This window comes from Thalassophryne amazonica, chromosome 1, assembly GCF_902500255.1.
Source record: "Thalassophryne amazonica chromosome 1, fThaAma1.1, whole genome shotgun sequence".
Lineage (NCBI taxonomy): Eukaryota > Metazoa > Chordata > Actinopteri > Batrachoidiformes > Batrachoididae > Thalassophryne > Thalassophryne amazonica.
The window spans coordinates 173487069-173502493 of record NC_047103.1 but is presented as its reverse complement, the minus strand read 5'-3'; the positions used below and the strand labels follow the sequence as shown (position 1 = coordinate 173502493).

Sequence of the window (15425 nt, the reverse complement as noted above, 5' to 3'; positions counted from 1 at the left end):
TATATCAAACAATTTCAGTTATGACATAATTTGGTGATGTCATGATGAAGAAACGTGCATTATTTTTTTTGTGGGTAGATTTTTTTTTTTTTAGGGTGTGGAAAAAAAAGTGCAAATAATCATTGCAGAGTCTTGTCAGTTTACATGGAGCAGTCCAATGGAGATAGCTTTCAGCACACAAAAGCATCAAGCTTAAGGTCAAAGGGCGGTCACTAAAATCACTAACAAAGAAAAAAAAAAACCTTTCTGGTTGCAATTGGTGGTTTTTTGACTCCAAATTTGGCATGAATACAGTATATTCCCTTGCCTGTCAGTCCCTCATCATAGTGGTCGGTCCATGTGGTCATCTCTCTTGTTCATCTTTTGGATACCGGTTACTCTCAGGGTGACAGGGTTCATTTATTGATTATTCCGCTGCTGATTTTTTGATAAGTCAATATTATTATTTATTTTGGTTAATCTATTATTACCAAATTAATATAACAACAAATTTACCCTAATTAAAATTTAAAAACTCTTTTATATTTCAATATTCAATTGTTTTTCACTATGAAACCACCTTCTTCCTTTTTCACTCGGGGATGCCACAGCTGAGCTGATTCACATCTACATGGTGGTTTGGCATAATTTTTACACCAGATGCCCTTCCTGATGCAACGCCACGTTACAGGGACGGGGAGGGAGACAATGACCAGAGAGGGAGGGAGAGAGAGGCAGAGGGAGAGACAGAGGAAGAGATAGAGGGACGGACGGACAGACGGCGGGAGGGAGAGAGCGACAGAGGGATGGAGACAGGCAGAGGGAGAGACAGAGAGTAACATTAGGATTTTACAGCAGGCCACGGAGCAGGTGATTAGAGACCCTGCAAGGCTTATGACAAATGTGGGTGTGGAATCCATTAGCTTAGCGGGGAAATTAGTGCAGAAAATCCATTATGGTGATAGTGCAGTTTATAAATGGACTGCATTTATATAGCGCTTTTCCATCTGCATCAGACGCTCAGAGCGCTTTACAATAATGCCTCACATTCACCCCGATGTCAGGCTGCTGCCAAGTCGCCCACTACACACCGAGAGCAACTAGGGGATTAAGGACCTTGCCCAAGGACCCTTAGGGATTTTCTAGTCAGGCTGGGATTTGAACCGAGGATCCTCTGGTCTCATGTCCAGTGCTTAACCACTACACCATCACCTCCCCAAACACACAAACAGTTTATCTGGCAGGGAGGGAAATTCATCCAGTTGACACTATGGCCTGCTTCCGTAGACGTGTCCATAAAAATCATAGAGAGATATGCTTTGCAAACTTAATACCCATTGATGTTCGTCATTCGCGACCGAAGATGGCAATTTTTCTTCACATTCATCACTAGGTAATATGTGTACGAAGATGGCTAACCAAGCCAATCTTCGCTCTAAATTTTCTACTGCAGTGTGGGCATGAAATATCTGGTTGGGAAATGGAGCTTGACTGGTCCTTCCAGCGTTGTTGCTTTTGCTGCAGTTTTTTGATGTGTTTCACTTCAGAGTCCGCAACACCTGTTTTGACTGAGGTGCGCCAAGCAGGGCGGTCCTGTGCAACTTCTTCCCCAGGATTCAGGGGGGATGTTACAGCAGTTCAGGGAGGCTTTGAGGGTGTCCCTATAGCTCTTTCACTGTCCACCACGAGATCTCCTCCCTTCCTTTAGCTCCCCGTAGAATAGACGCTTTGGGAGGCGGTTGTCTTCCATGCGGTGTACATGGCTGGCTCATCGAAGCTGGGAGCGCATGAGTGTGGCATGAATGTTCTTCATCTGAGCTCGCTCAAGGACCTCTGTGTCTGGAATTTTGTCCTGCCAGTTGATGCGGAGCAATGTTCTCAGGCACCTCATGTGGAAAGCATTCAACTGTCTGCAATGGCGACTGTAGACAGTCCACGTTTCACTGGCATACAGTAGGGAAGGAAGTACCACAGCACTGTACACCTTCAGCTTGGTTTGCAGGCTCAGTCCATGTCGCTCCCAGACTCGGTCGCGGAGTCTGCCAAAAGCCAAACTGACTCTGGCAGTCCTGAAGTCAACTTCCTTGTCGATGTTGGCAGAGCGTGACAGGGCACTTCCAAGATAGACAAACTTGTCAGCTACAGCAAGTTTCTGTCCACTGACCATTATGGTTGGCTCTATGTAGGTGGCTCCTGGGGGTTGCTGGTGTAAGACCTTGGTCTTCTTGGTGGAGATTATGAGGTTGAAGTCATCACATGCTGAGAACCATCACATGCTGAGGGAAACAGGTCCATGCTAACCTGCATCTCTGACTGTGTCCTGGCATTCAAGACACAGTCATCTGCAAAGAGAAGATCACAGGCAGTGTCTTCATGTACTTTAGTTTTGGCCTGCAGCCTCCCTGAGTTGAAGAGCTTTCCATTTGTCCAGTACCTGAATTCAATACCGATATCGCCATTCCGGAAAGCGTCATTGAGCATGGCAGAGAACATCATGCTGAACAAGGTAGGGGCCAGCACGCAGCCCTGCTTTACGCCATTGGTCACGGGGAAGGGCCCGGAGTACTCTCAATCATCCTGGACTCTTGCATACATGCCATCCTGGAACTGCTGGACCAGTGAGATGAACTTGTCGGGGCATCCATACTTAGCCATAATCATCCACAATCCCTCACGGCAGATGGTGTCAAAGGCTTTGATCAAATCCACAAAAGTAATGTAGAGGCAAACATTCTGCTACTGACACTTCTCTTGAAGTTGCCGCGCAGCAAAGATCATACCAACAGTACTGCATCCACTCCTGAAGCCACACTGGCTCTCTGGTAGCAGGCCTTGCTCGAGATGTGTGTTGAGCCGATTCAGGAGGATTCTGGCAAGCAGTTTTCCAGCAATGGAAAGCAGTGAGATGCCATGGTGGTTGTCACATGCTTTCCTATTTCCTTTCTGCTTGTAGAGGTGGACAATTGAGGCATCCTTAAATTCCTGGAGGAGCTTTTCTTGGTGCCACATAGATTTGAGCAGCTCCGTCAGGCGCTCGGTCAGACGGTGGCCGCCAGAGGTGAAAATCTTGGCGGGGATCGAGTCAGCACCTGGTGCTTTGCCACTGGACAGCTGCTTGATGGCTTTCACCACCTCTTCTTCAGTTGGGGGATTGGCAAGCAAATGGTTGATGGGGACTTGCAGCAGCCTAGTGATAGCTTCCTCGCTGATCGTGGATGAGCGGTTGAGGACGTCATGGAAGTGTTCCGCCCAGCACTCCAGGATCTTCTCCTTGTCTGTGATCAGAGTGTTCCCATCTGCACTGGGGAGCGGAGCCGATCCACATGATGTAGGGCCATAGACCAGTGGTTCCCAAATGGTGGTACGCGTGAGTGCCTGTGGGGGGTATGCGGGGCAATGAGCAAAAAAGAAAAAAATGTCATAACACGCTGTAATTGTGATAAGCTGTCTGAAACAATACTATTATAGATGTGTGTAAATGCTACCATCTAGTGTTGAGTCAATTTATTGCAACAGATGGGTGTGACTATCTGGGTGATTGACACCTGTTGTCATGCCAGCGCAGCTCACTTAGCCACCCCATGAGCCCACCACACAAGCGCCATTATGGACAAGTGGCTAACGGGAAGAAAACAGCCCAGTGCCAAGACACCTGCCACAGCTAGTCAACTTGTTGGTGCTAACAGTCCAGCTGATTGTCCAACTACAGCGACTATGACGGACTCAGGTCTGATCGATGACCCCAATGTTTGTGTGGCTAGCGAGAGTCAAGCTAGCGTAGCCAGCAGCATCAAATCAAATCAATTTTATTTATATAGTGCCAAATCACAACAAACCCCAAGGCACTTTATATTGTAAGGCAAAGCCATACAATAATTACGGAAAAACCCCAATGGTCAAAACGACCTCCTGTGAGCAAGCACTTGGCGACAGTGGGAAGGAAAAACTCCCTTTTAACAGGAAGAAACCTCCAGCAGAACCAGGCTCAGGGAGGGGCAGTCTTCTGCTGGGACTGGTTGGGGCTGAGGGAGAGAACCAGGAAAAAGACATGCTGTGGAGGGGAGCAGAGATCAATCACTAATGATTAAATGCAGAGTGGTGCATATAGAGCAAAAAGAGAAAGAAACACTCAGTGCATCATGGGAACCCCCCAGCAGTCTAAGTAAGGAGCATAACTAACGGATGGTTCAGGAGCACCTGATCCAGCATCAAAGAGGACAGCGGTGACAGCGACGCAGAGCATCGCAGTGTGAGACAGCAGACTTTTGATCGAGACCAAAGACTACAGGGTCTATTAGAAAAGTATCCGACCTTATTATTTTTTTCAAAAACCATATGGATTTGAATCACGTGTGATTGCGTCAGCCAAGCTTGAACCTTCGTGCGCATGCGTGAGTTTTTTCATGCCTGTCGGTTGTGTCATTCGCCTGTGAGCAGGCTTTGAGTGAGGAGTGGTCCACCCCTCTCGTCGTTTTTTTCATTGTTTAGGAATTGCTCAGAGACTGCCGCTTTGCTTGATCAAAATTTTTTCAGAAACTGTGAGGGACATCAAAGTGGACACCATTCAAGAAATTCAGATGGTTTTTGGTGAAAATTTTATGGGCTTCAAAGAGATTACGGAGTGTTACTGTCGCTTTAAGGATGGCCCCCAGTGGCTGGTGGTGCGCCGCGCTCCGAAGCTGCCATCGACAGGCTGAGCGACCATTTCATTTCTAAACGGATGGCTGTATGGATCCATGACCATCGTGTGCAATTTCTCTGGTTATCACAAGAGCTGGACATCAACCATTTTCCGGCAGATTTCACTTTTAACAAGAGATTTTGTCATGGAAAGCCGAGCGGAGGCTTCGCGCGTCACGATGGATTCGCTACTGGAGCGAGACAAAACCACCTCCGTTTTGGTCTCACAGGACGGCTTTGAGATGGCGTTCAGACAGCTGTCGGTGGTTTTTCCATCGAGTGATTATCCAAGAAATTGTGGATGTGCCTGGACATGCCAGAACATGTCCTGTGAGGCATCATCACGGCGTTGCTTTGCGCCATGCGGCACCGCCATGACGCGCAAAGCCTCCACTCCTCTTTCCATGACAAAAACTCCTGTAACAGTGGAATGTGCCGTTCATTTCCAAACTGGATGCTGTGTTTTATCTGGGATGTCATCTGGCTAGCACAGGAATTGTGAAAAGGTTTTAATTCTCCCTGCTGCCTCAGATATGGTTGGAGCAATGTTGGGGGAAAAGGCAAAAAAGACTATACGGACTATCCCGTCATTGAACAACACAGTTTCTCGATGCATCAGTGCTATGGCTGAGGATGTTTTGAAACAGCTTCTTCAGCGGGTAAGAGGCAGCGAGTATTACGCTCTACAGCTGGATGAGTCCACAGATGTTGCTGGCTTTGCACACCTCCTTGTATATGTGCGTTACATACATGAAGGGACAGTAACAGAGGACATCCTCTTTTATAAACCTCTTGAGGAAAGGACCACTGCACTTGACATTTTTCAAAAGCTGGATAACTTTGTGAACACAAACGGGCTAATGTGGGCTAGATGTGTGGGCATATGCACAGATGGCGCACGGGCAATGACAGGCAGACACGGGGGTGTGGTGACACGCATTCAAGCAGTGACACCAGATGCCACATGGGTACACTGCAGCATCCACCGTGAGGCGCTGGCCGCAAAGGGTATACCTGCTCACCTCAAGAATGTTTTGGACATCACCATAAACTTGGTCAACTTTGTGAAAGCCAGGTCCATGAACTTGCGCTTGTTTGCTGCGTTGTGTAATGAAATGGGCAGTGAGTATGAGACGCTGTTATTAAACACAGAGGTGCACTGGCTTTCAAGAGGCAGGGTATTAACTCGCTTTTTTGAATTGAGAGATGAACTTAAAGTTTTCTTCAGTAAACATGATTTTGCCCTGTCAGAACATTTGCACAACAAAGAATTTCTCACTAGTCTGTCTTATCTTTGTGACATTTTTTCGCGTCTGAATGAATTAAATCTTGGATTACAAGGGCTAACTGCAACATTATTCAATGCTCAAGATAAAATTGAGGCCATGATCAAAAAGGTAAAACTCTGGATAAACTCAAACAATACCGAAGTTTTCCCAGTGTTGCATGAGTTTTTGTGCTCAAACGAACTCAGACTGAGAGGCTGCGTGAAAGCAGAGATGAAGGCGCACCTTGGCGCACTGTCTGCAGAGCTGCGCAGATATTTTCCTGAGGCGGATGGGTCAAACGAGTGGATACGTCATCCATTTAGTGCCGTGACCACGTCTTTATCAACAGCGGAACAGGAGAGCCTTATTGACATTGCAACAGATTGATCGCTAAAAGCAGAATTTAATCAGAAGACACTGACTGACTTTTGGATTGGCCTGCGCGTGGAGCAACCTGCACTTGCAAAGCGCGCTATTAAGACTCTCATGCCATTCACAACTACGTATTTGTGTGAAAGTGGATTTTCCACACTGACGAACATGAAAACAAAATACAGAGCCAGACTTAATGTTGAAAAATGACTTGAGACTCGGCCTTTCACGCGTTGAGCCTAACATTACTGAGCTGTGTGCATCCAGTCAAGCCCACGCTTTACATTAAACACTGGAGTTTTCCATTGCTTTATAATTGTTCACATTGTGGTTTAAATTGTTTTAATTAAGGCAGATACTGAAATGAGGCTTCAGTAGGTTTTGTTAATAAGTGCCTCAAAGGTTCAGCCCACTAAATTTGAAGTTAATAAAACATTTGCTATTCTAATAAATGATACACACAAATGTGTCTGTATATTGTGGTATATAATATATGATGTAATTTTATGTGGTTGATAAAACTTAAATGACATGTCAAGTCCGCCGGTGACAGGGGGTACATGACTGAAGCTCAAATGCCCAAAGGGGTACTTGTCTTGAAAAAGTTTGGGAACCACTGCCATAGAGAGTCTTGAGGGCACTGTAGAAGTTCTTTGCATCCTTCTTGTCAGCATAGGCCTCGATCTCGTCGGCTTTCTTGCTGAGCCACTCGTCCTGCATGCTGCGCAGCTCATGCTGAACAGTTCTTTTGGCTTTACTGAAGGCTTCCTTCTTGGATGTAGAGGAGGGATCATTGAGGAGGTTTCTGTGAAGTTGGATGGCCTTATTGTTGTCATCGAACCAGTCCTGGTGCTGGCAGGTGACAGGGCTTAGCACATCTGAGGCAGCAGCGTAGACGGCGCCACGGAGACTCCCCCATTCTGCCTCGATGTCTGCATGTAGGTCTGGTTTTGGCGATTGTAGCTTGCTGTCGAGCTCCTCAACCAGTTTCTGCTTAATGTCTTTGCACTTAAGTCTGGAGACGTTGAGTCGTTTGGGCACCTTGATGCCTTGCAGTCTCCTGAGAGGCTGGATTCGGGTATTGAGCTTAGAGATGAGCAGGCGGTGATCTGTCCAACATTCCGCACCACACATGGTCTTCTGACTCTCACGTCCTGCCTGTCCCGCTCCCTGACGATGTTGTAGTCTATCAGATGCCAGTGCTTGGAGCGTGGGTGCATCCAGGACGTCTTGTTACGATCGGGTAGGCGAAAGACGGAGTTGGTGATGAGAAGCCCATGTCCAGTGCAGGTTTCCAGCAACAGTAGCCCGTTGCTGTTGCAGTTCCCCACACCGTTTCTCCCCAGGACTCCCTCCCATGATGAGTGGTCTCTGCCGACTCTGGCAAAGTCGCCAAGGATCATAAGTTTGTCACTCCTGGGTATGGCTGAGATGGTGTTTTTCAGGTCCTCATAGAACTTAGCATTCACATCATCAGTGTTGGTCATTGTGGGGGCATACACGCTGATCATTGTGGCGTGGGACTTTCTGGGGAGGGGAAGTCCAACTGTCATCAACCAGTCATAGATTCCCTTCAGGGGTGCAGACAAGTTATTGACCATGCTGGACTTGATGGCGAAGCTGATGCCTACCTCACAATGCTCATCTTGGCCGCGACCAATCCAAAAGAAAGTGTAACCAGCACTCTGCTCTGACAGCTGTCCCTCCTCAGCCAGGCGGGTCTCGCTGAGAGTGGCGATCTGAATGTTGTATCTGGCCAGCTCATTTGCGATGAGGGCAGACCTCCTCTCTGGCCGGTCTGTTCTGGCATGGTCTTAAAGGGTGCAGACATTCCAAGTGCCAAAGCTGACCAGGGTCATCTTTGTAGACAAGCCTTTCTTTTTTGTTTGTTTCTTACTGCTGGGATGGGATCCCCATCAGCCGCAGCATGCTGACCAGGGTGAGAGAGACAGGCAAATTTTAGGGCTCCTTTTATCCCCACTTCCCCAGGCTGCGGGAGGAAGCAGTGCATCCATTAACAGGGCTGCTCCATCACTCAGGTGGTGGGGAGCTGTCTTGGTCTCTTTGGAAGATGACCCTGGCCTGAGCCACCTGCGTGTGGAGTTGTGACTATGACTGCCAGTGTATCTGCACCTGTTGCTTCACCATGCATCCATCCATTGCAGGACTCAAAGATAATGATGTGATGAGGGCGAAGTAATGACTTGCGCGTGAATTTTATTAAAGTGAGGGAGAGTTGCGCATGGTTGTCAGCCTCACTCTCTTGTCCCTGCACATCTGGATCCGGTGGCAAGATAAAAAAAATCAAGATGGGCGGGATGGGCCGGGATGCAGTGGATGGCCAGTGGTGTCTTACTGATGACATTGTACCCTAGTCGCACTCCACAACACTTTACTGGGACTGCATTCATGCCCATTGAACCTGCCGAGAGATTTCCTCCGCGCAGTCCGCCAGAGTCAGACTTCGTTTTATTTTTGGAGTGGTGTTCTCCTAGAGAGATGGCCAACCAAGACTGTAGGGCTCCCTCTGCTCTGCTTATTTGCCCATAGCTTGGGGTTTGGATCATGAACGCCAGGGCATGTCCACACGCCGGTGGGCCTGCACATTGCATGTTTAGGGGCCAAACCTCCTCCAAGTCCTTGTAGTTTAGCCTGGGTCCGCAAGGTACCCAGTGAACGTGTGTTGCTGCGTGAAGGCACTACATAGGGCTTTTAGTGGAGAGGCTAATGTACTGGCAGGAGAGGCTTACGCACACGGCTCTCTTTTCGCAGTGCTGTTACACAGCGGTGCTAGCCAGCAGTGAGGGCTAAAAGCAAGAGGTGACAAGCACCCATACACTTCGCCAACGCACTAGACGCTTCACACTACCATTTAACACACAAATACCCATTACTACATTGGATGATGTTGAAATTGAGGATGGCCCAATGGTTGTTCCAGTAATATCAAAGATTTTGTGTCTGCTACCTACAACGCACGTGGAATGTCTCAAACCTAAACCTACTAATAGGCATCTTATATATGCTACTCTGGAACCACCCCTAAACCCAAACAGTTCAACTGTCAACCCCACTGAGGTCCTTAGTCTGGGTCTCATTAACATAAGATCACTGTCCTCAAAGTCATTGTTGATGAATGATCTAATTATCATCACTTAGATATGATTGGGTTGAATTGGGTTTGAATCATATTTGTCTAATAGATTACAATTTGTTCATGTAAATGGGGAATCTTCTTCACAGACTAAAGTTAATTATGGAGTTCCACAAGGTTCTGTGCTAGGACCAATTTTATTTACTTTATACATGCTTCCCTTAGGCAGTATTATTAGACGGTATTGCTTAAATTTTCATTGTTACGCAGATGATACCCAGCTTTATCTATCCATGAAGCCAGAGGACACACACCAATTAGCTAAACTGCAGGATTGTCTTACAGACATAAAGACATGGATGACCTCTAATTTCCTGCTTTTAAACTCAGATAAAACTGAAGTTATTGTACTTGGCCCACAAATCTTAGAAACATGGTGTCCTAACCAGATCCTTACTCTGGATGGCATTACCCTGACCTCTAGTAATACTGTGAGAAATCTTGGAGTCATTTTTGATCAGGATATGTCATTCAAAGCGCATATTAAACAAATATGTAGGACTGCTTTTTGCATTTACGCAATATCTCTAAAATCAGAAAGGTCTTGTCTCAGAGTGATGCTGAAAAACTAATTCATGCATTTATTTCCTCTAGGCTGGACTATTGTAATTCATTATTATCAGGTTGTCCTAAAAGTTCCCTAAAAAGCCTTCAGTTAATTCAAAATGCTGCAGCTAGAGTACTGACGGGGACTAGAAGGAGAGAGCATATCTCACCCATATTGGCCTCTCTTCATTGGCTTCCTGTTAATTCTAGAATAGAATTTAAAATTCTTCTTCTTACTTATAAGGTTTTGAATAATCAGGTCCCATCTTATCTTAGGGACCTCGTAGTACCATATCACCCCAATAGAGCGCTTCGCTCTCAGACTGCAGGCTTACTTGTAGTTCCTAGGGTTTGTAAGAGTAGAATGGGAGGCAGAGCCTTCAGCTTTCAGGCTCCTCTCCTGTGGAACCAGCTCCCAATTCAGATCAGGGAGACAGACACCCTCTCTACTTTTAAGATTAGGCTTAAAACTTTCCTTTTTGCTAAAGCTTATAGTTAGGGCTGGATCAGGTGACCCTGAACCATCCCTTAGTTATGCTGCTATAGACGTAGACTGCTGGGGGGTTCCCATGATGCACTGTTTCTTTCTCTTTTTGCTCTGTATGCACCACTCTGCATTTAATCATTAGTGATCGATCTCTGCTCCCCTCCACAGCATGTCTTTTTCTTGGTTCTCTCCCTCAGCCCCAACCAGTCCCAGCAGAAGACTGCCCCTCCCTGAGCCTGGTTCTGCTGGAGGTTTCTTCCTGTTTAAAAGGGAGTTTTTCCTTCCCACTGTAGCCAAGTGCTTGCTCACAGGGGGTCGTTTTGACCGTTGGGGTTTTACATAATTATTGTATGGCCTTGCCTTACAATATAAAGCGCCTTGGGGCAACTGTTTGTTGTGATTTGGCGCTATATAAAAAAATTGATTGATTGATTGATTGATTGATTGATTGGGTTGGGTTGGGGTTTTGCTCTTATTTATAAATCTAGGTTTAGCTCATTAGCTGTTGGGGGTCACAAATATAACTTGTTTTAGCATCTGATTCTCCGCTCTGCTCAGGATATTACGCATTGCCATGGTCAGAAGAATAAAAATCAGCCGTATTACTTTGTCACTGTATATAGGCCTCCTGGCCCATATTCTGAATTCTTAGATGAATTTGGTGCATTCATCTCTAACTTGTCAACTAGTGTAGATAACATTCTGATTATTGGTGACTTTAACATTCATGTAAATAGACCTTCTGATCCCCTCTGCAAATCATTTATGGAAATTGTGGATGTATTGTTGTTGTTGATGTATGGATTTCAGCAATGCATTCAGGACTCGACGCACATTAGTAGAAATACCCTGGATCTGGTTCTCGCACATCGTATTGCTGTCACGAATATTGACATCATGCATCTTACATCAGTGGTCTCTGATCACTCACTTATTAAGATTACAGTTTCGTTGCCGTATTTAGTTCAACAACAACCTTGTACAGTAGTGTTCAGAATAATAGTAGTGCTATGTGACTAAACAGATTAATCCAGTTTTGAGTATATTTCTTATTGTTACATGGGAAACAAGGTACCAGTAGATTCAGTAGATTCTCACAAATCCAACAAGACCAAGCATTCATGATATGCACACTCTTAAGGCTAAGAAATTGGGCTATTAGTAAAAAAAAAAAAAGTAGAAAAGGGGGTGTTCACAATAATAGTAGTGTGGCATTCAGTCAGTGAGTTAGTCAATTTTGTGGAACAAACAGGTGTGAATCAGGTGTCCCCTATTTAAGGATGAAGCCAGCACCTGTTGAACATGCTTTTCTCTTTGAAAGCCTGAGGAAAATGGGACGTCCATGACATTGTTCAGAAGAACAGCGTAGTTTGATTAAAAAGTTGATTGGAGAGCGGAAAACTTATACAACCATCAAAATGGACAGTAGTATAACCAGAATGGCAAAGGCTCACCCATTGATCAGCTCCAGGATGATCAAAGACAGTCTGGAGTTACCTGTAAGTGCTGTGACAGTTAGAAGACGCGTGTGTGAAGCTAATTCATTTGCAAGAATCCCCCGCAAAGTCCCTCTGTTAAATGAAAGACGTGCAGAAGAGGTTACAATTTGCCAAAGAACACATCAACTGGCCTAAAGAGAAATGGAGGAATATTTTGTGGACTGATGAGAGTAAAATTGTTCTTTTTGGGTCCAAGGGCCACAGACAGTTTGTGAGACGACCCCCAAACTCTGAATTCAAGCCACAGTTCACAGTGAAGACAATGAAGCATGGTGGTGCAAGCATCATGATATGGGCATGTTTCTCCTACTATGGTGTTGGGCCTATATATCGCATACCAGGTATCATGGATCAGTCTGGATATGTCAAAATACTTGAAGAGGTCATGTTGCCTTATGCTGAAGAGGACATGCCCTTGAAATGAGTGTTTCAACAAGACAATGACCCCAAGCACACTAGTATACCAGCAAAATCTTGGTTCCAAACCAACAAAATTAATGCCTTGCAGATGTGAAGAAATATGAAAAACTGTGGTTATACAACTAAATACTAGTTTATTGATTCACAGGATTGATAAAAAAGCAGTTTGAACATAATAGTTTTGAGTTTGTAGTGTCAACAGCAGGTGCTACTATTATTGTGAACACCCCCTTTTCTACTTTTTTTTTTTTTTTACTAATAGCCCAATTTCATAGCCTTAAGAGTGTGCATATCATGAGTGCTTGGTCTTGCAGGATTTGTGAGAATGTACTGAATCTACTGGTACCTTGTTTCCCATGTAACAATAAGAAATATACTAAAAGCCTGGATTAATCTTTTTAGTCACATAGCACTACTATTATTCTGAACACTACTGTATATAGAGGGAGGGAGAGAGAGACAGAGGGGGAGAGCGGGATAGAGAGAAGGAGAGAAAGAGGGCGAGAGACAGAGGGCTGGAGGGTCAGAGGGAGAGAAAGATAGAGAGGCTGAGGGACGGTGGGGGTCGGTTTGACAGGGATATAATCATTGTGATTGTTTCTTCAGATCCCATCAGGTCTGTTCATTCCCAGCATGGCGGTGGGAGCCATCGCAGGACGAATTGTTGGCATCGCTGTGGAGCAGATGGCCTACCACCACCACGACTGGATCATCTTCAAGAACTGGTGCCGGCCCGGCGCTGATTGTGTCACCCCTGGACTGTACGCCATGGTGGGAGCCGCCGCCTGTCTGGGTGAGCTGAAGCCAGTCGATCACGTCACGTCAGTGGCTTTCTGTTAGTGTGAGGTCATATTTTAAGGTTTTCGTATTAATCTACAAAAGCCTCCTTATCTGGCTGACCTAATGAAACCTTATGTACCGGCCCATGCTCCACTAGGGTGGTCCCAAACGGTGCATCAACAAAGTATCGAGCAAAGGTTGTGAATACTTATTTACATATGATTTCTTGGTTGCTGTTGTGTTTTTTTTGTTTGTTTGTTTTACTAGTTTTTTTATATATATATAAATTAGAAAACTTCCAAAAAATGTTTATGTTGTCATTATAAAAAAAAAAGAAAATAACTGGGTCAGACTAAAGACAGTTCAGAAGCTCCCATGACCAGTAAAAAAAAAAATCAAGGACTGAGACGTCGCCCGGTATGGCGGAGCCGGGGCCCCACCCTGGATCCAGGCCTGGGGTTGGGGCTCACGTACGACTGCCTGGTGATCGGGCCTTAGCCCATGGGGCCTGGCTGGGCTCAGCCCGAAAGAGCGACGTGGGCCCACCCTCCTGTGGGTTCACCACCTGCAGAGGGGGCCATGGGGGTCGGGTGCAGAGAGGATTGGGTGGCGGTCGAGGGTGGGTGTCCCGGCGGCCCGGTCCGCGCTCACAGCCCCTGGCTGTTGGCACGTGGAATGTCACCTCGCTGGAGGGGGAGCCTGATCTTGTGCAGGAGGTTGAGAGATACTGACTAGAGATAGTCGGGCTCACCTCCACCCAACTCTTGGAAAGGGGGTGGACGCTCCACTTTTCTGGCGTTGCCCACAGGGAGAGGCGGAGAGCTGGGGTTGCATTGCTTATTGCTCCCCAGCGCAGTCACCATGTGTTGGAGTTCACTCCGGTGAACAAGAGGGTCGCGTCCCTACGCCTTCGGGTCGGGGACAGGTCTCTCACTGTTGACTCGGCCTACGGGCCGAGCGGCAGTGTAGCGTACCCGACCTTCTTGGAGTCCCTGGGAGGGGTACTAGATAGTGCTCTGACTGGGGACTCCATTGTTCTCCTGGGGGATTTCAACGCCCACCTGGAGGGGGTGATCAGGAAGCACGGCCTCCCTGATCTGAACCCGAGTGGTGTTCAGTTGTTGGACTTCTGTGCTAGTCACAGTTTGTCCATCACGAACACTATGTTCGAGCACAAGGGTGTCCATAAGTGCACGTAGCACCAGGACACCCTGAGCCGGAGGTCGATGATTGACTTTGTACAGAGACCACCACCGGGGTGGTGGTCCCTCTGTTTAAGAAGGAGGACCGGAGGGTGTGTTCCAACTACAGGGGGATCACACTCCTCAGCCTCCCCGGTAAGGTCTATTCCAAAGTACTGGAGAGGAGAATTCGACCGATAGTTGAACCTCAGATTCAGGAAGAGCAGTGTGGTTTTCATCCTGGTCGCGGTGCACTGGACCAGCTCTACACGCTCCATCGAGTGCTCGAGGGTTCGTGGGAGTTCGCCCAACCAGTTAACATGTGCTTTGTGGATCTGGAGAAGGCGTTCGACCGTGTCCCTCGGTGCACCCTGTGGGGGGTGCTCCGGGAGTACGGGGTCCGGGCTCCTTTGCTAAGGGCTATCCGGTCCCTGTAACAGATGGTTACTTTGGATAAATGAGGTTGGACCAGTTGTCTGCCTGGGTGGCTGCTATGCAGGACCCAAGGGGGTTCTGTGGTCTGGTGGATGTAGTCCAACACATGCTCCCAGGCCTCTGCCTTGTGTTTTCTGTCCAGTACAAATATTGCGCTTGTGTTGTCCATTTCCAGGCGGTGTGACGAGGATGACTGTCTCTCTGGTGGTCATCATGTTTGAACTCACTGGTGGTTTGGAGTACATTGTCCCCTTGATGGCTGCCGCTGTCACCAGTAAGTGGGTGGCAGACGCTTTTGGTAAAGAAGGTATCTACGAGTCTCACATCCAGCTGAACGGGTACCCATACCTGGATGTCCGAGACGAGTTCACCCACCGCACACTGGCTGCTGATGTGATGCGCCCGCGGAGGAATGACCCCCCTCTGGCTGTTCTCACTCAAGACAGCACCACCGTGGAGGACGTGGAGACGCTGATCAAAGACACTGACTATAACGGCTTCCCGGTGGTTGTGTCCCGAGAATCTGAGAGGCTTATTGGCTTCGTCCAGCGCCGAGATCTCACCCTTGCCATCAGTAAGCAGATCATATCAGCCTGATTTCCTCTGCCCAGAAACTGAGACGTG

General features: G+C 47.0%; 1 protein-coding gene across 1 annotated transcript in view; it reads left to right on the top strand.

Moving 5' to 3' along the window:
* LOC117518573 (H(+)/Cl(-) exchange transporter 4) overlaps window positions 1-15425 on the top strand; it is a 39574-nt gene that overhangs the window by 20792 nt on the left and 3357 nt on the right. Inside the window, exons 9-10 of the mRNA XM_034179737.1 lie at window positions 13012-13198; window positions 14977-15375. Of these exons, the coding sequence (XP_034035628.1) occupies window positions 13012-13198; window positions 14977-15375 (586 nt within the window). The remainder of the gene's footprint in view (window positions 1-13011; window positions 13199-14976; window positions 15376-15425) is intronic.